The following is a 24,460-nucleotide window of genomic DNA, read 5'->3' on the forward strand; positions in this document are numbered from 1 at the left end:
GGGGCTAGCAAACATCTGTGTGCAGGCCAGAGCTGACCAGCAGGATGTATTGCAGCCTATATGATACGGTCGGGTTCTCCGGAATCTCAGATTCATTTATAAACCAGTCAAGTGTCTCTCAGTCATGGCTGCAGGGCAGATATCACTTTCCCAAAGTGACTTAAGTGTAGCCAAAGCAGCGATGCCGGCCTAAGTCTGCACAGAGCCTACACCATGGCTCCGAGAAGTGATCTCCCCTGTTCCTCTCACTGAGATGTCCACTTTAAATACCAGTGATGACCCGTCCATGCCAACAATAACTGTTTAATTGCTGACCATTTTAGGGGTTGGATGGGGAGGGAGTGAAGCCCACAGGGAAGAAATTGGGTAAGGCTGCAGGGAAGGCAATGCAGAGAAAGTACAGAAGAATCACAGAGAGGATAGGAAGAGAAACAAGAAGGTGGGTGGGGAAGAAGAGAAGCAAAGGGCAGGAATAGCAGAGGCCTAAAGAAGAGCAGATTCTCTCAGTGCGTGATGGATATGACAAATAATACAGATAACAATACAAACTAATCATCGGACCAGAGAGAGTCACAAGTGTAAGGCCAGAAGGGACCAGTGGATCATCTAGGCTGCCCCCTGCGCATCACAGCCACCCCCAACCCCTGGACCCTAACCCCAACAATGGCATGAGCAAGACTGACTCTACAGCCCAGTGGTTTAGGCTCCCTGCTAGGAGAGGGGGCAGCCAAGTTCCAGTCTGCCTGCTCCAGTCAGTATTGAATTATCCACACAAAGTGGAGCAGCTACGGCAAGAGAGACAGAGGGCCCTGCCCCAGAATCCCCTGACGGCTAGGGCACTCTCCTATGAGGCAGGAAACGCAGGTTAAGCCCTTTCTTAGGGGGCAGGAATTGAACCTCAGTTTCCTACATCCTGGGAAAGTGTTCTAGCCACTGAGCTAAAGGGGACACCACAACCCCCTCTGCTGACCATTTTGTGTCAGTTTAGATGTGGGCAGAGTGCATCTACCAGACCAATCCCCCAAGGCAAGATAGGCAGGGGAATCCCTCGTTTGTGAATCCCACCGAGTGTTAGGTGCATGGCAGTGTGAGGAGGTGCTCAGCTGCCAAAATGTTGGTACCTTGTGGACTTTACTGGCAGAAATATCTATCTATGGGCTTTAGGCACCTACATGGCTACACAGAAGCTGAGCAGGGGGGTTGTGAATGCCAGTGGCACCTAATGTTGGACTGAAGAACTTAAAGTGGCAGTTAGATGTGTATGTCCCCCTTGTGAATTCCACCCTTGGAGTCTGGTGTCTCTTTGCTCACACCACGCAGGCTGCTCTCATCCAAAATGGCCACCACTTCTCATGGTTCCCACTGAGAGTGACACCAAATTGCCTCCAGGGAAGATCGTAGCTCCCCATGCTGTAAAGGAGTGGAGAGGAGCAGGTGAAAGGAGGTGGTGTCCATCTTTGCTGTGGGACTCAGAAGAATAAGAGATGGCAGCCATTTTGAGAGGGCAGTTGTTCATAGAATTCTCTGAAGTCGAATATTTTTTTTCAGCCACCGCTGAAGGAAAAACTTTCAGTTATGAAGAATAATGGCAAAAAATTACCATTAATCCTAAACAAAAATTCTTCAACGGTAGCCTATGGATACAAATTCAGTAAGGTTAATGATATGGAAACTTTGAAGAGTCTTCACAATCCATGAATGAGATTATATTGGAACAAAAAACTTTATGTATTTATTTTTTATTAATTGTAATGCTGTTTAATTAATAGATTTTCTTGTATATGCTCAGAAAATTCATTTTATTCTCAAAGACTAAGTGCTGTCGGCTTGGGGAGGATATGCAGGATGGTTCATACAGAATAAAATGCTGAATCCCTGTGTTAAGTGCAATCTTCACACAACTGTGGAGTCACAAACAGCACCTCCATAATGAGAACTTCCTGGGCATGTGTCCAGTCCCCCTTACTCCACTGACTCATTTCAATCATTGGAATTGCGGCAAGCAAATCAACTGTCAAGGGATTGTGATGGTTGGTTGAGTCACCTCTAATGTCACAAAAACGATCCACGCTGTTTGAACTGTCCTTGCCTGTATTTAAGGAGGTACCGGTTGCAGCTCTATAATTTAGGCTGAGTCCTGTTTCGCACTTAAAACCGGGGTTCAATCTCTTGGTTATAAATGAAGAATACAACGTATCCTCCCCAAATTTACACCGTTCACTCTGAGCTCAGAATGAATTTTCTGAGAATTTACCGGTAATCCTGAGAATTAGCTTATGAGTTAACACGAATGAAAAACTGGATCCTTTAAGAAATTTACCATCTAAGTCAAGCTTTTCTTTGTCCCAAAATAAGCATTAGTGATTGTTGCATAAATTGTTATGGTTATACTGGGTCCAGATGAGATCAGGGCAACAGCTCAGCTAACTCTAAGTGCAACCAATGTGACATCAGAGGTAACTTAACTAATCCTCAACCTTCTTCTACAGCTCATTTGTGTGCAACAATTCTGTTGGTTGTAAATAAGACAGGTCTGAAGGAGATTGGATATATCAAGAGTTCTCATTGGTAGATTACATGGCACAACTGCCACTCCTTGTAAAGGTCCCGTAGCCCCATAGTGGCTTGGTCCTCAGTGCTTGAAAATTTCCCATTGGCTCCACTGCGCACAGAGGCAGCACTGCCAGAGGAACTGAGGCAGGAGCACAGGGCAGAGCTATGGGGACTCAGGAACTGGTCTCTCCCAGCCTCCCTTCATGTAGCACCAGTCTCGCTAACACAGACCAACAAAGCCACTGCACAGTAAGGGACAGATTCACCACTGTGCTTCGTCTGCTTTGTACTGCTCTTGGGAAGGGAAAAATAAAAGCCCCTTAACGTTTCCTTAAAAAATCCACGTCCTCCAATCTGGAACCACAAACATTAAATGTCTTAATCATAATCCAGAATCTGTAATTGTATGGTGATTGCCTGGCCTCACTACTCGCCACTCCCAAAACCTCGCCATGTCTGGATTTCTTTTAAGCATCATTTTAACTCTGAATCTCCCGGGTTTGGAATGTTGGTATAGACTCACGACCACCCTGAAATGGTCTTTCGCCTAAATTACGGTTGCATATTCTCTATCTTAACTATATGTAAACAACCTGATTCGTTCAGATATGCCGATTCCCAATATTTTCAATGTGTGGAAAGTTTGCAGGGTTGAATAAGCTGTTTGGAAGCTAGATGTGGCCCAGGAATACCTGGGACTCCAAAAAAGTGATTTATTGACATTTAGCTGAAAACCCTCCGAAGATTACTCTTTGCTCCCAGATTAAGCATTGTAAATTGGGGGAGATGAAAAACTGAACCCAACCTTGACTATGGAGTAGCTGCCGGCAGTTCCATAGCAATTGTGTCAGAGCACTGGTAGCCATGAGGCTCACAGGCAGGACTTGCATACACAAGAGGCCCATGGGGACGGACTGTCTCTGTCCCTCCATCTCTTTTACTGTCATTTTCCACTAAGGACTGTTAAATGCCACCTTAGTGACACCCCTTCTGTAGCCCTGCTAGAGAATGTCACCAATCGCAGATTAGGGCTCAGGCATTGTTCTACTTGCAACCTGGAGTAAGAAAGCCTTGGACTAGGGTCAGATATTGGACTGCAGCTTATTACATACGGAGAATTACCCTGGGACAGATTTTGACACCTGTGCTCAGGATGAGTCGCACCTTACGCTGCAAATAGTGACACTGAAATCAATGAAGCTACCTACGCATGGAGCAGGGTGCTAGTCACCACGCAGAAGGGTATGAGAGGCTGACCCCTGGTTAACAGGGAACTCACCGGTTCCGGGTGTACTTATACGCTGCATCCACCAGCCGCTTGGCTTCATCAACACTGCTCAGAAGGGACGGCGCCGACAGCATCCCTGAGATATCTAGTCCAAAGAGAAGAAGGAGCAGGACATGAGGACAACTCCTTCCCACAAGTTCACTGCACAAATCAGGATTTGCTGTATATACTGGAGCAAGTCTCTGCCCATCACAAGTTGATTCTGCCCTGAAGCTCACTATCTGGCCTCTGTCCCTCTCTCCTCATATCATATACCCACTCTTACAGCTATTCAATACCCACAGAACTTGGACATTCAGAGATTAGGTTTCCTTTGTACTATTAGCTCCCCCACATAGTACATAGTGCGTCAAATTCTACCCTAAATTACTGACGTGCTATGAAACTTGACTCCAGTTTAATGTAGCTTTTGACTACAAGAATTGCCTTGTTCTCTTTGCACTATCATCTCTCCCACATGGTACCTATTGGGACAGGTTCTGCCTAGTTGCTTCTATTTGCCCTAGCTGAACTGAAGAGCTCTGTGTAGCTTGAAAGCTTGTCTCTTTTACCAACAGATACGGCTCCAATAAAAGACATTATCTCATCCACCTTGTCTCTCCAGCTGAAACGGGCAGTTCTAGACCAGAATGGGTTTGGATTTCTTTTAAGTTTAATCTTTACTCTGAATTTCTTGGGTTCATAACAATTGTTTATGGGATAGTTACAACATCCCTGTTATGTTTGTTCTCCTAAATTACTGCTACCTGTTCTGAAGCTTGATTTCAGTTTAATGTAGCTTTTGTCTGAGAATTGCCTTGATTTAAAAAAAAAAATATTTTCCATATAGGAACAGTAAACACGAAACCCAACCAGAATGCCACTATGTGATATTACTAGCGGTTTGAAGAAGCTGTATCAATCTTTTATTTTCATTTGCTTTTCATTTTTATGGCCAGATCTACTGGTTCAGGCTAACTTTTTTCTGCCCCTTGGAAGCAGCACAAAGCAGCCAGAATACCGGCATGGAAGTTGGGTTTACAGCTGCTTTGCATCTCCACAGTATAGCAAAGCAGTTGGGATACACCTTTCCCCCCCACCCCCTTTCCCCTGAAGACACATTCTGGTTTCCACCTCCCTCCTGCTATCCGCTGTGTACCACTACACACGCCCTCCTCCTCCCCTCTCCCCCAAATAGGTCTGGTGCAATGGGTAGTTTCTGAACTGAAAGGTACAGAGCTAATGGTCGTCTTTCCCATTATTCTTCATCGCTGAAAGTCTGGAAGAACAATGAGAGAAGACAGACCTTTGGCAAAAGGCCAAGTCATAGTGACTTTCTCTGAAAAAAAATATTATTATTCATCCTCTGCCAAAGAAGAAACTTTCAGTTATGAAGAAAAATGAAGAATTCACAATTCATGCTAAAAATTATTTGTGGCATTACGACCCATATTCTTCCTAGTATTATGATGATGATATGAGCATAGCATAATTATGATGTGTTTGGTACAAGATAAGGCATGTGAGATATCATTGAAGAGGTTATGATTTACTGAATATGATTATCCTGTTTGTATGAATGTATCATTCTGGTATTTGAAATCAGGAATATTGTCTATGCATGGATTGAATAGCCAGCATGGATTTGTAAAGAACAAATCCTGTCAAACCAATCTGATAGCTTTCTTTGATAGGATAACGAGCCTTGTGGATAAGGGAGAAGCTGTGGATGTGGTATACCTAGACTTTAGTAAGGCATTTGGTACGGTCTCGCATTATATTCTTATCGATAAATTAGGCAAATACAATTTAGATGGGGCTACTATAAGGTGGGTACATAACTGGCTGGATAACCGTACTCAGAGAGTTGTTATTAATGGTTCCCAATCCTGCTGGAAAGGCATAACAAGTGGGGTTCCGCAGGGGTCTGTTTTGGGACCGGCTCTGTTCAATATCTTCATTAACGACTTAGATATTGGCATAGAAAGTACGCTTATTAGGTTTGCGGATGATACCAAACTGGGAGTGATTGCAACTGCTTAGGAGGACAGGGTCATAATTCAAAATGATCTGGACAAATTGGAGAAATGGTCTGAGGTAAACAGGATGAAGTTTAATAAAGACAAATGCAAAGTGCTCCACTTAGGAAGGAACAATGAGTTTCACACATACAGAATGGGAAAAGACTGTCTAGGTAGGAGTACGGCAGAAAGGGATCTAGGGGTTATAATGGACCACAAGCTAAATATGAGTCAACAGTGTGATGCTGCTGCAAAAAAAGCAAACATGATTCTGGGATGCATTAACAGGTGTGTTGTGAGCAAGACACGAGAAGTCATTCTTCCACTCTACTCTGCACTGGTTAGGCCTCAACTGGAGTATTGTGTCCAGTTCTGGGCACCGCATTTCAAGAAAGATGTGGAGAAATTGGAGAGGGTCCAGAGAAGAGCAACAAGAATGATTAAAGGTCTTGAGAACATGACCTATGAAGGAAGGCTGAAAGAATTGGGTTTGTTTAGTTTGGAAAAGAGAAGACTGAGAGGGGACATGATAGCAGTTTTCAGGTATCTAAAAGGGTGTCATAAGGAGGAGGGAGAAAACTTGTTCACCTTAGCCTCTAAGGATAGAACAAGAAATAATGGGCTTAAACTGCAGCAAGGGAGGTTTAGGTTGGACATTAGGAAAAAGTTCCTAACTGTCAGGGTGGTTAAACACTGGAATAAATTGCCTAGGGAGGTTGTGGAATCTCCATCTCTGGAGCTATTTAAGAGTAGGTTACATAAATGTCTATCAGGGATGGTCTAGACAGTATTTGGTCCTGCCATGAGGGCAGGGGACTGGACTTGATGACCTCTCAAGGTCCCTTCCAGTCCTAGAACCTATGAATCTATGAATCTGTCATAAATGTGTTTACACCTGGAGAACACCCACTAGGCAGAATGCAATCAGTCTAGATGGCTGGCTGGGAAGGGCCATTAGGGAAAACAATAGGACTTAGAAGATGCTAATCTCCCACAGGGGAGCTTTCATGGGGAGCCTTCCTGAGGACACTACAAACAGCCTCTGATTCATGGCTGCTATGGCCTTACAGAGACATGTGACCAAGTCACCTGGTACTGGACTCCATCATAGACTACCAGTGTTTTTCCACTGAAAGGCGTGGGAACTAAAGTTGAAGACAAAGGGTTCCCGCCATTTGCAAAAACTATTTAAGGCAGGGAAGTGACATCATCGGGGTTCTTCTTGGACTCCCCGCCCAAAGGAGACTGCTGGAAATATCTGAGGAACAAGGACTGGAACTGGGGAGAAGGGCTGGACCCACGCTAGAGGGGTTTCGAGCCTGTGAAAGGAATAACGGGTTGCCCTCAAGACTCTGCAAACTGCCTAACTCAACAATTAGGGTGAGAATTTGCTACTCATATCCAATTTCTTTAGTATATTAATCTTAGATTGCGCTTTTGTTTTTTTGCAAGGTAATCTGCTTTGATCTGTTTGCTATCCCTTATAATCACTTAAAATCTATCTTTTGTAGTTAATAAACTTGTTTTTGTTTTGTCTGAAACCAGCATGTGGACATTATAACCTGGGGCAGAAGGCTTTTGCATCTCTCTCCATGTTGAGAGAGAGGGCGAATCTGTGCAGCACAAGACGGTATAATTTTGGGTTTACCCTCCAGAGGGGGGGTGCCTGAGAAGCTGGTCAGTACCCTGGCTGTATAGCCTTTCCGTGCAGGGACTGGTCAGAAAGCCTGTGTGCATGTTACACCAGCTGGGTGTGTCCCTACCTGTGTGTGTGCTGGGTGTGTCCCCGGGTGTGTCCCTACCTGTGTGTGTGCTGGGTGTCCCCGGGCGTGTCCCTACCTGTGTGTGTGCTGGGTGTGTCCCCGGGCGTGTCTCTACCTGTGTGTGTGCTGGGTGTGTCCCCGGGTGTGTCTCTACCTGTGTGTGTGCTGGGTGTGTCCCCGGGTGTGTCTCTACCTGTGTGTGTGCTGGGTGTGTCCCCGGGTGTGTCTCTACCTGTGTGTGTGCTGATCGAAAGAGCAAGCTTGGAGAGCTCAGCAGCTTGTGACAGCAGCACAGTGTGAGAGGGAGCCCAGGCGGGTGGGTCTGGGAGGCTCAGTGGTGCCCCAGTTCCAGATGACACCCCAGGGGGAACCCGGGACATTATTGTTCAAAGCTATTTAGCTAGATCTATTCAAAATTCTTCTCTCTGCCAATTATTGTGTGGCCAGACAATGTCTGAGCTGAGATCATTTAAGAAAAAAGGTCTAAGAATAAGAACATAAGAACGGCCGTACTGGGTCAGACCAAAGGTCCATCCAGCCCAGTATCCTGTCTGCAAACAGTGGCCAATGCCAGGAGCCCCAGAGGGAGTGAACCTAACAAGTAATGATCAAGTGATCACTCTCCTGCCGTCCATCTCCACCCTCTGACAAACAGAGGCTAGGGACACCATTCCTTACCTGTCCTGGCTAATAGCCATTAATGGACTTAACCACCATGAATTTATCCAGTTCTCTTTTAAACCCTGTTATAGTCCTAGCCTTCACAACCTCCTCAGGCAAGGAGTTCCACAAGTTGACTGTGCGCTGTGTGAAGAAGAACGTCCTTTTATGTGTTTTAAACCTGTTGCCCATTAATTTCATTTGGTGGCCCCTAGTTCTTATAACTTTTCCTTATTCGCTTTCTCCACATCACTCATGATTTTATATACCTCTATCATATCCCCCCTTAGTCTCCTCTTTTCCACGTTGAAAAGTCCTAGCCTCTTTAATCTCTCCTCATATGGGACCCATTCCAAACCCCTAATCATTTTAGTTGCCTTTCTCTGAATCTTTTCTAATGCCAGTATATCTTTTTTTAGATGAGGAGACCACATCTGTACGCAGTATTCAAGATGTGGGCGTACCATGGATTTATATAAGGGCAATAAGATATTATCCATCTTATTCTCTATACCCTTTTTAATGATTCCTAACATCCTGTTTGCTTTTTTTACTGCCACTGCACACTGCATGGACGTCTTCAGAGAACTATCCACGATGACTCCAAGATCTTTTTCCTGATTTGTTGTAGCTAAATTAGCCCCCATCATATTGTATGTATAGTTGGGGTTATTTTTCCCAATGTGCATTACTTTACATTTATCCACATTAAATTTCATTTGCCATTTTGTTGCCCAATCACTTAGTTTTGTGAGATCTTTTTGAAGCTCTTCACAGTCTGCTTTGGTCTTAACTATCATGAGCAGTTTAGTATCATCTGCAAACTTTGCCACCTCACTTTTTACCCCTTTCTCCAGATCATTTATGAATAAGTTGAATAGGATTTGTCCTAGGACTGACCCTTGGGGAACACCACTAGTTACCCCTCTCCATTCTGAAAATTTACCATTTATTCCTACCCTTTGTTCCCTGTCTTTTAACCAGTTCTCAATCCATGATGGGATCTTCCCTCTTATCCCATGACAACTTAATTTATGTAAGAGCCTTTGGTGAGGGACCTGGATCCCCCTTGTCCACATGTTTGTTGACCCCTTCAAAGAACTCTAATAGATTAGTAAGACAGGATTTCCCTTTACAGAAATCATGTTGACTTTTGCCCAACAATTTATGTTCTTCTATGTGTCTGACAATTTTATTCTTTACGATTGTTTCAACTAATTTGCCCGGTACTTACATTAGACTTACCGGTCTATAATTGCCGGGATCACCTCTAGAGCCCTTTTTAAATATTGGCGTTACATTAGCTATCTTCCAGTCATTGGGTACAGAAGCTGATTTAAAGGACAGGTTACAAACCATAGTTAATAGTTCCGCAACTTCACATTTGAGTTCTTTCAGAACTCTTGGGTGAATGCCATCTGGTCCCGGTGACTTGTTACTGTTAAGTTTATCAATTAATTCCAAAACCTCCTCTAGTGACACTTCAATCTGTGACAGTTCCTCAGATTTGTCACCTACAAAGGACGGCTCAGGTTTGGGAATGTCCCTAACATCCTCAGCCGTGAAGACTGAAGCAAAGAATTCATTTAGTTTCTCCGCAATGACTTTATCGTCTTTAAGCGCTCCTTTTGTATCTCGATCGTCCAGGGGCCCCACTGGTTGTTTAGCAGGCTTCCTGCTTCTGATGTACTTTAAAAACATTTTGTTATTATCTTTGGAGTTTTTGGCTAGCCGTTCTTCAAACTCCTTTTTGGCTTTTCGTATTACATTTTTTCACTTAATTTGGCAGTGTTTATGCTCCTTTCTATTTACCTCACTAGGATTTGACTTCCACTTTTTAAAAGATGCCTTTTTATCTCTCACTGCTTCTTTACATGGTTGTTAGGCCACAGTGGCTCTTTTTTATTTCTTTTACTGTGTTTCTTAATTTGGAGTATACATTGAAGTTGGGCCTCTATTATGGTGTCTGAAAAGTGTCCATGCAGCTTGCAAGGATTTCACTCTAGTCACTGTACCTTTTAATTTCTGTTTAACTAATCTCCTCATTTTTGCATAGTTCCCCTTTCTGAAATTAAATGCCAGTGTTGGGCTGTTGAGATGTTCTTCCCACCACAGGAATGATAAATGTTATTATATTATGGTCACTATTTCCAAGCGGTCACTAGATCCTGCGCTCCACTCAGGACTAAATCGAAATTGCCTCTCCCCTTGTGGGTTCCCGTACCAGCTGCTCCAAGAAGCAGTCATCTAAAGTATCAAGAAATTTTGTCTCTGCATTTTGTCCTGAGGTGACATGTTCCCAGTCAATATAGGGATAATTGAAATCCCCCACTATTATCGAGTTCTTTATTTTGATAGCCTCTCTAATCTCCCTTGGCATTTCATCGTAACACAAGGCACTCTAGTTCACCCATCTTATTATTTAGACTTCTAGCATTTGTGTACAAGCACTTTAAAAACTTGTCACTGTTTATTTGTCTGCCCTTTTCTGATGTGAATGTGAATTTTTATGTGAATGTTTCTTGTCTGATCTGGCCCATACTTTATCCTCTTCCATCCTCTCCTCCTGACTAAAACCTAGAGAATCGCTATCAATAGACTCTCCCCTAAGAGAAGTCTCTGTCCGATCCACGTGCTCCTCTGCGGCAATTGGCTTTCCCCCATCTCTTAGTTTAATAACTGCTCTGCAACCTTTTTAATGTTTAGTGCCAGCAGTCTGGTTCCCCTTTGGTTTAGGTGGAGCCCATCCCTCCTGTATAGGCTCCCCCCATCCCAAAAGTTTTCCCAGGTCCTAATAACTCTAAACCCCTCCTCTCTACACCATCGTCTCTTCCATGCATTGAGACTCTGAAGCTTTGCCTGCCTATCTGGCCCTGCGCGTGGAACTGGGAGCATTTCTGAGAATGCCACCATAGAGGTCCTGGATTTCAGTCTTTTCCCTAGCAGCCTAACTTTGGCCTCCAGGATGTCTCTCCTACCTTCCCTATGTCATTGGTACCTACATGTACCACGACCACCAGCTCCTCCCCAGCACTACACATAAGTTTATCTAGATGTCTCGAGAGAGCCGTAACCTTCGCACCAGGCAGGCAAGTCACCATGCGGTTCTCCCGGTCATCTCAAACCCAGCTATCTACGTTTCTAATGGTCGAATCTCCCATTACTAACACCTGCCTTTTCCTAGTGACTGGAGTTCCCTCCCCTGGAGAGGCAACCTCAGTGCGAGAGGCAACCCCAGCACCGTCTGGAAGGAGGGTCCTAACTGTGGGAAGGTTTCCCTCTGCTCCCGTTGACTGCTCTGCTTCCCTGGGCCTTTCATCCTCCTCAACAGCGCAGGGGCTGTCTGACCGGAGGTGGGACAATTCTACAGTGTCCCGGAAAGCCTCATCAACATACCTCTCTGCCTCCCTTAGCTCCTTCAGTTCCGCTACCCTGGCCTCCAAAGTCCGTACGTGGTCTCTGAGGGCCAGGGGCTCCTTGCACTGAATGCACACATACGCCACCTGCCCACGGGGCAGGTAATCATACATGCTGCACTCAGTGCAATAAACTGATACAGGGTGCTAAATTTCTTAAAGAACCCATTTAAAATTAATTTTAATGTATAAATTAGTAGATTTATATGTAAAGTCTCAGAAAATTCATTCCAAATTCAAAGAGTAAGTGCTATACATTTGGAAGAACAGGCTGCATTTTTCATCCCTGTCGCAGAACGGATGGTCCCTCTAAGGACAGTGGGCCCAGCTATCTTGTGTCCCCAGCTGGACCTGATTAGGAATGGGGGGGGGCATCTGGGGCGAGTGAAATTTGGGTTAGAGAGAATAGCAAAACCCTGGGGGTTGGAGAAGGACAGAGGCCAGGGGAGCTTGCCTGCTGCCTTCCCCAAGCCAAGAAAGCCAAAGAGCTGAAGAAGGCTGAGGGCCAGGGGAGCAGCAAGGGGGTTGCCTTGTCCAGTCTGAGAGAGCACTGAACCATCTCCTGGGGGAGAAAGGACTCCGGGTAGGAAGAGCAGGGAATTCCTGCTGGACAGAGCAGGGAAGGACTCCAGCTAGAAGGGGCTAGGGGGCTCCTGGATAAAAAGCAGACTAGGACTTAAGAAGAGGCTTGGGGCTGGTGGAAGGTCTTGGATGCGGTGTTGATGGGCTGTATTCAAGGACTTGGAGAACTGGTTGAATAGTTGATATTAATAAACCAGCCCAAGCAGAGGTATTATTGCCCACAAGAAAGCCGCTAGTGAAGTTCTTGAGCGCCCTGAGACAGGGCCCCTGCAAATATCATTCCTGTCACAAGGGAGCAATTAGGGATAAAGAGAATCTGTCTGAAGCCTTGTGGCTCTGCGGCTAAGATTGAGTTGAGTTCTGCGCTTAAACGAAGTGTCCAAATCCCTGCTCTAAGAGCAAAACTCAGATGACTCTGAACTGCGCAGCCACAACTGCTGCTCCCATAATTAAATGCAGAAAAATTAGCGCTAAAGTAATGATGGCGTCCTCACCCCCATTCCCGTTCTGTAGCTAAGGCTGAGTTTTGCACTTAAAGCCGGGAGCATCAGTCTCTGTTCGGTATGCAGCATGCAGGATATCCTCCCTGCCATTACAGCATTCGCTCTCTGAGTACTGAACGAATCTAAATCAAACAGCACCCTCTCCTTTCACCAGGGCTGAACAGCAACAGGACGCTAGCTGTCAGAAACTCACCAGCCTGCAGAGTGCCCAGGGCAGGAGAGGGGAAGGGCACTTGGGGCTGAGCGATTCTGAAAAGGCAAATGATCAGCTACTAGACAGGCACTCTGGTTTGTTTTCCTGAGCAAGCTGTTCATTTCTTTTGTGTTTCAGCTGATCGCTAGGGAAGATTTCTGTGCAGATGACACGTTTAATTCCTGAGGCCGTTGTAATTTTGCACTTTTTCCTTCTCAAAATATAAACCATTTTTAAAAAAAAATATCTTTTTCAAACGGATTAAAGAGAGCAGGGGAGGGGCAGGAGAAGGGGGCAATACCGTTCAAGGAAGGTCGAGATCCCTGGCACAGGCTCAGCGTTACCAGGAATCCGAAGAGGGTGAGCACTGGCTTCATCCCTGGAAAGATACACAAATACGCCTGGGTTAGGAACAATGAAGGGTGTAATGGAGTCACAGATTTCACCCACCCATCAGAAGAGCTCAACTCCCACAGCTCTGACTGCCCCTCTCCTCGGTAAGTTCAACGCCAGGCCAAATCTCCTCCCTTTGGGTACAGATGGACTCAGCTCCCAAGAAGTGAGGGGTCCCAGCCCAGGGCTCAGCTCTCATTGGCCAGGAACCGTGACCAATGGGAGATGCGGGGGCAGTGCCTGCAGACAGAGCAGCGTGCAGAACTGCCTGGCCATGCCTCCGCATAGGAGCCGGCGAGGGAACATGCCGTTGCTTCCGGGAGCTGCTTGAGGTAAGCACCGCCTGGAGCCTGCACCCCTGAGCCTCCCCCCACACCCCAACCCCCTGCCCCAGCCCTGATCCCCCCTCCTGCCCTCCCAACTGCTCAGTCCCAGCCCGGAGCACCCTGCTGCACCCTAAATCCTTCATCCCAAGCCCCAAACCAGAGCCCATGCCCCCAGCTGGAGCCCTCACCCCCCGCCCCCGCACCCCAACCCCCTGCCCCAGCCTGGTGAAAATGAGCGAGTGAGTGAGGGTGGGAAGAGGGAGTACCAGAGGGAGGGGGGATGGAGTGAGCAGGGGCGGTGCCTCAGTCAAGGGGCAGGGCCTTGGAGGAGGGGCGGGGCAGGGGGCAGGGCAACGGTGTTCATTTTTTGCGAGTAGAAAGTTGGCAACTCTAGGCAGCAGCTCCAGCCTCCGCCCCCTCACCCATCTGTGCCCCACTTCCCCCTGAGACACGGCCCCACTCCTGGGCCTGGCTGGGGGGGGGCATGGACGGGGGAAGGGGGGACACCAGCATCAAAAGTTTGGGGACCCACACTACATTAGCCCTTTTGACCATGTTGCACTGGGAGCTCATGTTCAGCTGATTATCCTCCATTGTTCCCTGTGGACCCATCTGACCAACGTTTGTGAGTGATGTCGTCCTCCAGGGAGTCCAACCCGGAGAATGCAATGGGGGCCCAAACTACAACTCCCATAAGGCAATGCACTAGCAAAATGCAATTTACTGGGTTTTTTTAACTGATTTGAAACAAAATGTTTCAGGTCAAGTCAATAAAATGACATGTTCTGATTTGTGTTAAGCTGACCCAGAATGAAATATTGCAATCTGATTTTCCCAATGGAAAATTGAAAATTTTGGGCAAAATTGAAAATTTCCCAAGGAAAATTTCAATTTTTGTAGAATCTGTATTTTCTGTTAGCATAATTCCCAGCCAGCGCTATCCATTGCATTACGCACTTTAGGGTGTGCAGAGCTGCTGAGCTGGGGACAGCAGGATTTTAACAGTGGGACTTTCACAAATTTTGCTAGAGCAGCGTAACACAGACACTGGAATTCACAGAACCCACAGGAGTCCCCGGAGCTGCTGTTCTGGTACCACTCACCGGGGACTGGTCAAAATTACAGGAACCAGTTCCAGTCAGGAACATGCAGTGGTGTTCACCCCACCTCAGAGGGGCTGCTGGCTACTAGCTAGTGCCAGACTACCCTGGTTCTGGGAATCAAAGTCACTGAGCACCCCTTTGTGCCTCCCAGATTGTGGAGGTGGCCGGGGACCAGAGAGATTCTCATAGACTCATAGACTCATAGACTTTAAGGTCAGAAAGGACCATTATGATCATCTGGTCTGACCCCCTGCATGTTGCAGGCCACAAAGCCGTCCCAACCCTTTCCCTTGACTCTGCTGTTGAAGTCCCCAAATCCTGTGGTTTAGAGACTTCAAGTAGCAGAGAATCCTCCAGCTAGCGACCCCTGCCCCATGCTGCGGAGGAAGGCGAAAAACCTCCAGGGCCTCAGCCAATCTACCCTGGAGGAAAATTCCTTCCCGACCCCAAATATGGCGATCAGTAAAACCCCGAGCACGTAGGCAAGAGTCTCCAGTCTGACCCTCATTGGCCATTATACTATTTACCTGCCATGGCACGGTATTCATTTGACTAGAATCATGTTATCCCATTAAACCATTCCCTCCATAAACTTATCTAGCTTAATCTTGAAACCAGACAGGTCCTTCGCCCCCACCGTTTCCCTCGGAAGACTGTTCCAATATTTCACCCCTCTGACCGTCAGAAACCTTTGTCTGATTTCAAGCCTAAACTTCCCCACGGCCAGTTTATATCCATTCGTTCTCGTGTCCACATTAGTACTGAGCTGGAATAATTCCTCTCCCTCCCTTGTATTTATCCCTCTGATCCCCAGTGGTTGCTCAAATTTATGCTGTGCTGCAACTGCTCCCTACGGAGCCATCCAGCAGCGGAGACTATCTGGAGCAATGTGCTCTGGCCACACCTCCACCTTCCCTCAGATCATCCCCCGAGCAGGCCCTGGGCCTGGGGCTGAGCCAAGAGAGCTGTAGGGCCATGCTGACCCCCACCCCCAGCACCAAGCTATGCCCTGGCTTTGCATTTCCTGTAGGCCTGCAGAGCCAGTGGCCAGGGCTCTCTGTGGAGGCCAAGTCAGGTCAGTGATGGCTCCAAACACAAGCAATGTACCAGCTATGGCTGAAAGCTGTGTGTGGCATTGGGCTGCCAACTTTCATGATATATGTTGCTTTTCCTAGCCCCCAGCTCCTGAGTCATGTGATTATCTGAGAATCTCAGCTGTCCTATGAGGTAGAAAAAGTGTAAATTTCTACACTAATTGTGGTAGAGAAAAGCTTGAAAACATGACAGGAGTGCAGAATAAAACTCCAGAAACAGAAGCCAAAGACGTATATTATTTTAAGCCAATCTCATGATTTCTGAAGCCTGACGCATGAATCCTGAATGTTCTGGATTGGCAGCACTGGTGATAACTGGAGCAGGGGGGAATTTTTTGATTAAACAAACTGTTTGCAAAACAGCTTCAAGTTTGACAAAACACCTGGCTAAAAAAAAAAAAAAAAAGATAAAAAAAGTCTTGAAAGTGTCAGAATGGAAAGTTTGTTTTTTTTAGTTAAAATGACTTTTCATTTTAAAATGTTAGTAACCTTACACTTAAAAAAGGTGTTTTTTAAAAAAGGAAAGAGTCCAAATCAAGACAAAATGTTTCCAAATTATAAAAATAAAATGTCTCTGACAAAAACCCAATTTTTTGTTCTAATTTTTGGTTTTTGAAAATGTTCACGCTTTTGATTTTTGTCCCAGATCCAGGCCAGGAAAAAATTTCAAACTGTTGAACATGCTCCTTTCCTGCCCAGCCCTCGCCACGGCGTTTAATTCTCCCGCAGCGGCTGCTCCAGACTGGTGAGACTATTCCAGCACACCCAGCGGACAGGCCCTGGGTTGGGGGCACAGGGCTTGGCAGCCTCACAAGCACAACAATGGATGAAAGGAAAACACAACCAAGCAACTCAGATCTCTGGCTGCTTCCCTTTGCCCCGACCCCAGCAATGAACCAGCAGATCCCTGGTACGGTGCCTGGCTCAGCTGCCCACGCTGCGGCCCAGGCAGGCAGGCGTTACTACCACCCGGCCAAGACAGCACCCAGCGCTAGCACAGGGCACGTGCAGCAAAGGCTGCCACATAGACAGTGCGAAGCACAAGTAGCAGGGACTTAACCGAGCTTTCCACAAGCAGCTCCCTGCACACAACCGCCGCGCTATTTTAGCAGCAGTTCTGCTCAAGCACATACAAGCATTAAACCTGCAGCATCTCACCTGCCATCTTCTGTTCCTCTTCCCAGGGCAGCCCGGACACCTGCACTTTTATCTCCAGGCAGGGGCAGCTCCTGCTGGGCGGGACTGGCCAGGCTGGGAAACGCCCAGTTGGCATGAATTGGGCAGGGCCAAGAAAAAGCTCTGCCCACTTCTTGCCACCTCCCAACTCCTCATGCTGAAAGCACCAAGGCTAAGGGGCCGTGTCGCTGGTGTGTGCAACCAGAGCATGCCAGTGAGTCTGAAGGTGCAGCTCCACCCCTCGGCCCTATGCCCGGCTGCAGGGGGCCTAGCGCTAAAGCAGTGATTCTGTCGGTTTTCTCAGGGCGAGCCTGGACTGACTCTTAGGGTGGTTTTAGTGGCAGAGTTGAGGGGCTGGGACGACCCCAGGGGCTGTCTGGCATTTGCTTCCCCATTAGTTCTGTTAATCCCTCACTGCTGTTCCTGACTCTTTATGCTGAAGCTGTGTATCCGTCCCCTCCCCCCTTCCCCCCCCACCCCCCCGTCCCTGGGGCGTCTCTGCCATTAGCTCTAAATGCCTTTCCTCCTATGCTGGACCTAGCCCTGTCCTTCCTCCGCTCCACGCTCTTGGTTCTTGTCTTCCTACTAATAGAACGTATTATTCCTGCACTAGCCGAAACCAGTCTTCATCTTCTCACAGGAGGCGTTAGACCAGGTGCTTTCGCAAAATCCACAGTCAAATCTGCTCATGGCAAGATAGAGCCTGAATGTCCCCGTGTGTGTTACCGCAGCTGACTTGCACAACCACGGCCGTTCTTACGCAAACCAGCTGAGCCGGCAGATGGCTCAACCTGTTATCTGTGCGTTTACTTTGCAGTCTCATATCCTTGCCCTTTGTATGATGATCAGTCTTTAGAAGATGCCACTGGCCTGTGCTGATCTATGTGTTACGCAATGAAGAACTACTTCTTTCAGATGAAGAACAGAGTCCTTGTGGCACCTTAGAGACTAACAAATTTATTTGAGCATAAGCTTTCGTGGGCTCAAATCAATGGGTTAGTCTCTAAGGTGCCACAAGGACTCCTGTTCTTTTTGCGGATACAGACTAACACGGCTGCTACTCTGAATTCTTTCCTATGGCATTTGAAAAGCAATGGGCTGGAATTGTAACTGAATCTTGCGATTCAAAAGCCAATCGACTGCTGCTGGAGTAGCCAGGTGGAGTCCCCCTTGTGCCACCACTGTAAGCGTGAATGTGACAGTTGAAGAACTTATTAAACCCCACTAAAAACCACTAAAAACCAGTGCCTGCTCCCATGAGAACTGGGTCTTCTGGGGCAGATTTCGTCTCTTGAAAGCTCCTGTCCATGCCCATGTGGACTTCTCCCAGGAGCTGCCCACAGAACAACACTCTGCAGAAGCAGGCATCTGAGATTCCCTTGTTTTGGGGCACCTGTCTGCCAAACATCACCTTGAGCCCCAGAGCCCTCACTGCTGCCATTTCCACCAAAATGGAATCAGGACTGATCCAGGCTGAGGTGACACCAGGAAACGTGGCAACACTCCCAGAGCAGCGACTTCTTGCCTAGCCCCTGGGGGGTTCCCTGGTCTCATGAGCTGAAGGGATGTTCATGGGAATGTCAGGCTTTAAACGTTCTAGACACCCCAACAATACAGACAGCAATGCAGCTGGAAAAAAACTGAATGGTGTTTCTATTTGGGGTCTGCGTGCGTCCCTTAGTGAAGGCGGTTACCCATGCTGAGATATCCCCAGGCTAGGAGGAGGAGGAGAACACTGCAGGACTGGCCTGCATCTCTTCACCATCATGGTTTGGGTGCCAGACCATTTAGATGATCAATACTTTGAATATGGCACTAAAATACAGACCATGTCCAGCATGGCAAGGGTCCTGTACCTGCTCTTTACTAACAAACACTGCACAACAACCATCTGTAACCCACTGGCCAGTGTGTGCTGATCCATAGACCGCTAACTCTCAGCTCTGACAGATTTCTCCTAGGTATAATTCTTTATTATTGCTTCTCCAGCACCCACCGTGTGCAATGGACTCGTTAGACATGCTCCCTGCCTCGAGGAGCTGACAGTCTGCACCAGCTCCAGACAGACACAGAGCCACCAAGCTTTGGGCAGGACCATGCCAGACATTGGATGCAATTTTTTCAATTTAATTTGTATATTTCCAAATAATTTGCATAAAACAATAAACTTCAGCTTAAAACGACATGGGGATTTAGTGCTGGTGAATCAAGGCTACTTGTTACTTACAGGGCAGCAGCAGAGCAGGTTTCCCCCACACTCTGACATGTCACTCTGCTTCCCCTGAATTCTTCTAGGGGGTCCCACAGGTCGTTTGGCCTCTCAGCTGAGGCTGCTAGACATGGTCCAGTGGGCAGTGAGTTTGTGTGTTTTACACAGCAAGGAATAAGCCCCGAGTCCGAGTCGACTGGCACGGGCCAGCCATGGGTTTCTCTTTGTTGTGTAGACATACCTTCAGTGACCTATTAGCCCAGCCCATTCACTGCCTGGGGGGGGGCCTCAGGTCAGCAACCCGAACATAAGAACAGCCACACTGGGTATCACAAAGTCTGGCGTGGCTCACAACTGTGAGTGCCTAACTCGGGGCAGGGCAGACACCCCAAGCCGGTGGTATGTTCTATAATTAGATTTCACCAAACCAGTAACAAATGTGAACTCCTGGCTCGCTAGAACAGTCTGATGATGGAGTCACAGACTGTTCCTTTAGACTCTCCAGTCTATCTTGCCAACTACACAAACCAGATGTAGTGAAAAATGGTCACTTACACCAAAAATTACACCATATTCAGGTTGCTTCCAGTTCCATGAGACCAATCATCTACCCCAGGTTACTCTAGATCCTACACCAAAGACAATGCCTGGAGCCAATCTTGTAATAAAGGTTTATTAACTAGGAAAAGGGAATATATGAGAGTTATTTACTGGTTCAAGCAAGCAAATGTATACACACCAATGAGATACGTCTAAATCCTAAGAGTGATTCAGAGTTCAAACAGCCAAAAAGATGCAGTTTCTCTTGTCAGGGATTTTTATCCCTTCCCCCAGAGTCCAAGATGATGGGATGAGTTCATGTGCACGTCTCCTTCATGGGTGGAGGGGGAGCAATGTCCTCTGATGTTCCACCAGGGTTAGTTCGGTGTCTTTGGCTGGACAGGTTATAACACCTCCTGTGGCAATCTAGTATTTCACACTTGGTCATGTTTCTCTCCCGACTGTGGGGGTTTACAGTTACAAAGCAAACACTTCAATATTACCTAATAACATGGGATATAGACACTACAAGTGAGATTAATGCAGGCAGCAACACAGGCAAGCATTTCATAAGTCTAAACACTAAATACATTCTTATACGATCAATACCTATTTTGAGTAAAACTGACATCCAGGTGACTTAGTCTGGTCTCCAGCTGCGAGGTTGTCAGTTCTTAGCAACCTGGGCAAGGGCTGGCATTTGGCCTGCCAGTGTCACACTGGGTCAGACCAGGTCCATCTACCCCAGTCTCCTGTCTTCAGACAGCGGCTGGTGCCAGGCATTTCAGAGGGAAGGATCAGAAGAGGGCAATTATCGAGTGATCCATCCCCTGTCATCCATTCCCAGCATCTGGCAGTGTGGAGTGTCTGGACGGGGCATGGATACAACAAATGGGAGTGGTGTTGTATTAATTTAGATGGAATATATGGGCCAAAAATGTCAAAAGTGATCACTGACCAACATTAAACACAATTTGGGGGTTTGCTATACAGAGAACTCGGCCTGCTCCATCCCATTGCAAACACACATTTAATTAAAGAGACAGAAAAGAAGAAAAAACAGTTAAAGCATCTGAAATGTAAAATATTAAGCAAGATTTTCATTTTCACAACATCCCTTGTTCCCTTTTGCTTTATCTGGCGGGAGTTTTTAGAAGGGACCCCTCCACACAGACTCTTAGATGGTATTAAAAATGGCAGTAACTGTGCTTTGGGGGATAGAGAAGAGTCAGTTGACATAGATGGAGCTGTTGCTGCTGCTGCTGTTGTTAAAGTCCGATCCCATTTCCTAGAAGACAAAACAAGGAACACGCACAAGAGGGGCGAGAAAAGAACAGCAAAGAGAAAATGCAGCTTCTGTCTTTAGCACTGACTCACTTGCACCCTCACTGCTGGAGAAATAGAAGCACTGCATAAGGTCTTCTCATAGAATATCAAGGTTGGAAGGGACGTCAGGAAATCATCCAGTCCAACCCCCTGCTCAAAGCAAGACAAATCCCCAGACAGTTTTTTTTTTTATTATTATTATTTTTAAACCCCAGTTCCCTAAGTGGCCCCCTCAAGGACTGAGCTCATAACCCCGGGTTTAGCAGGCCAATGCTCAAACCACTGAGCTATCCCTCCCCACTCAGCCCCTCCAACACCTGGCAAACTCATATGACCATCGGGCTGTTTAGGACATTGCTTTTAGCTGCCTCTTTATGGCCAGAGTCTGACAGCACCGTTGCAGTGCTGTTGCAGTCCCGGCTGGCTAAGCCAGACTCTTAGTAGGTAGAAGGAAAAAAGAGGGGTACAAAAGAGAAGAAATAAGTTAGGGAAGGAAAAGGACATGGTGGGGAGGGAAGGTAACAAAGTCTCTCTTACATCCCAGGTGGTGGTTGGGATTTAGCCAGATCCAGTGGAGGTGATGTCAGTTGGATCCCTCTCTCTGGCCCAGTCTGGTCATGACATCTCTCAGGATGTAGACCACAAAAGCCCAGCAATGTCATCTCCCAGGAGATGGTGGGGTGACCACCAGGACAGTAAAGCTCAGCGCAGTGGTTGTTAGCAGACTGCTACTTTTCGCCCCAAAGGCTGTTCTTTTTAAGAACCCCAAAAGGGAGTGACGGGTCGAACAGCCCATTCTTTTAGTCACCAATTTAGATCTAATTTCCAGCACACCAATTTTGGATCACTGATTTCAAATCCCACCATGTTCTCGTTTACCAGGCATAATCTTAACACAGACCTTGAATTATATCAGGATGCCTTTTTGCTTGTACTAATTCAGTCAGTCTGCCTCCCTTTTGCACCTTTTTATATCAGCATTTGTTGTTAGAGGTTATTGTGACATGTCATGAACTTTCACTCACTCGTTGCACTTGACCTCACCGTTAGGTAAATGTGTAGGTCCAATGATTGCAAGAGTGACTACCACCCACGACGCCATCCCAAAGACCCCTTTAGCATGGTGACATGTGCATGGCACGAGGAGCTGTAGACTCTTGTCTTCGCTTGCGTGCATTTAATAATTCTGTGCCTTGCACAACTAGAGCTGAACAAATCACTGATGTTTCAGTTCAGTGATGGGCAGAAAATCTCCCCAAAATTCAGTGCGTTTTGAACCTAAATGGGGTTTTTTTTAGTTTTTTCTTGACAAAATGAAAACAATGAAAAAAAGTTCATTCCGGCTGAACAATGACATTTCAAACCGAAAGGTTTCCGCACAGTCATCACAGAGGTTTGGCTGGAAAAAAAAACCTTAAAACATTTCAGAAATGTCATTGCAATTTGAGGCATTTTGTTCTGAAATGTCATTGTTCAACCTGAATTAAATGTTTTCATTTTGTCAAGAAACACGGAAACAATTCCATTTCAGTGAATTTGGGGGGGATTTTCTGTCCCGTCACTGAACTGAAACATCAGTGATTTGTTCAGCTCTAGTTGTGCAAGGCACAGAATTATTAAACGCACGCAAGTGAAGACAAGCGGCTAGAGCTCCTCGTACCATGCACATTCCACCATGTTAACGGGGTCTTTGGAGAGGCTGCAAAAAAACCCTCTGTAGCAGCAAATATCAGAGCTTGGGTCTACCGGGGCTCACACTACAGCACTAAAAATAGCAACGTTCCCACGCAAGCTGGAGCGCGGGCTCTGAGTCCCCCCTCGCTGGGTTTCCAGCCCGAGGTCCAGCCCAAGTGGTGTGAGCTCCTGGAGCCTCACTGCAAGGGTGGGGTTTGGGGGTTGTTTTTTTGCAGTGTCGACCTATTCCCTGAAGCTCCAGTGTCACAAAGCAGAATGGACAGGCCCAGTAAGTGGCCTTGCTAGGGAAAGGTTAACAACAATTGCGACACTGTTCCGTTTTTTTCAAAAGACCTTAAACAACCCACTTGAGAAACCATCGTCTGTATATTCAGTTATAACTGCTAACCAACTTCCTCTAAGGAGGCTGGCAACTATTAAGCATGATTGCACTGTGGGGAGGGAGAGTTTCTGGAGGATTGCCAGAACTGGAACGGTGTCTTTCCCAGCCACTGATACTCATCAGAAAAAAAATCCAGCCTCAGTCACAAGGTCCCTTGTGCTTCACAGAGTTAAATCCAGCCATTCCTGAGACCACTGCCCTTCCATTGAGCACGTCAGTACTCGGGTTGAAGAGTTTTGAGAATTGGTTCTTCTCAGCATTCTGGAGTAAACCAGCTTTATTTTTGTAAACTTCACCACATGAACGGTGCCACTCATGATCGTTTACTTAAAGGAGGCAGAACGTTTGCATTATAATGTTCAGAACTTCCCTAAACTTTTCCCTTTAGGGGCTGACACTTTTGAGGCCCAGTCTCTGCCTATAGGTGAATATTTCTGGCAAGCTGGAGAAAAATCCCTGTAGTTACTTCTGACATTTGGGAGGGTAAAAGAAATGTGTTTCCCTACCCCTGTACAACGGGCTCTGCCAACTTTGTATGTGTAAGGGGGTAACACCAAAATAGCAAAAGTTCTGCAGACTAAACAATCCCAGTTCCCTCCACCTCTCCTCATAAGTCATGTGCTCCAACCCCCTAATCATTTTTGTTGCCCTCTGCTGGACTCTTTCCAATTTTTCCACAAACTTCTTGTAGTGTGGGGCCCAAAACTGGACACAGTTCTCCAAATGTCGAATAGAGGGGAATGATCATGTCCCTCGATCTGCTAGCAATTCCCCTACTTATACAGCCCAAAATGCTGTTAGCCTGCTTGGCAACAAGGACACACTGCTGACTCATATCCAGCTTCTCATCCACTGTAATCCCCAGGTCCTTTTCTGCAGAACTGCCGCTTAGCCAGTTGGTCCCCAGCCTATAGCAGTACATGGGATTCTTCTATCCTAAGTGCAGGACTCTGCACTTGTCCTTGTTGAACCTCTTCAGATTTCTTTTGGCCCAATCCTACAATTTGTCTAGGTCACTCTGGACCCTATCCCTACCCTCCAGTGTATCTACCTTTCCCCCCAGCTTAGTGTCCTCTGCAAACTTGCTGAGGGTGCAATCCATCCCATTGTCCAGATCATTAATAAAGATGTTGAACAAAACCGGCCCCAGGACTGACCCTTGGGTTGAAGGGTTTTGAGAATTGGTTCCGCTTGAAACCGGCTGCCAACTAGACATGGAGCTGTTGATCACTACCCGTTGAGCCCGATCATCTAGCCA

At 46.7% G+C, this 24,460-nt stretch overlaps 1 protein-coding gene across 1 annotated transcript in view; it reads right to left on the reverse strand.

The window, feature by feature from the left end:
• The window catches only part of MPO (myeloperoxidase), a 67,389-nt gene extending 50,187 nt beyond the window's left edge, over positions 1–17,202 (reverse strand). Inside the window, exons 1-3 of the mRNA XM_008177112.4 lie at positions 17,033–17,202; positions 13,260–13,337; positions 3,833–3,926 (exon numbers count right to left, since the gene is read on the reverse strand). Of these exons, the coding sequence (XP_008175334.4) occupies positions 3,833–3,926; positions 13,260–13,337; positions 17,033–17,147 (287 nt within the window). The 5' untranslated portion in view covers positions 17,148–17,202. The remainder of the gene's footprint in view (positions 1–3,832; positions 3,927–13,259; positions 13,338–17,032) is intronic.
• Positions 17,203–24,460: the final 7,258 nt, after the last annotated feature.

The sequence above is a fragment of the Chrysemys picta genome, chromosome 19, assembly GCF_011386835.1.
Source record: "Chrysemys picta bellii isolate R12L10 chromosome 19, ASM1138683v2, whole genome shotgun sequence".
Lineage (NCBI taxonomy): Eukaryota > Metazoa > Chordata > Testudines > Emydidae > Chrysemys > Chrysemys picta.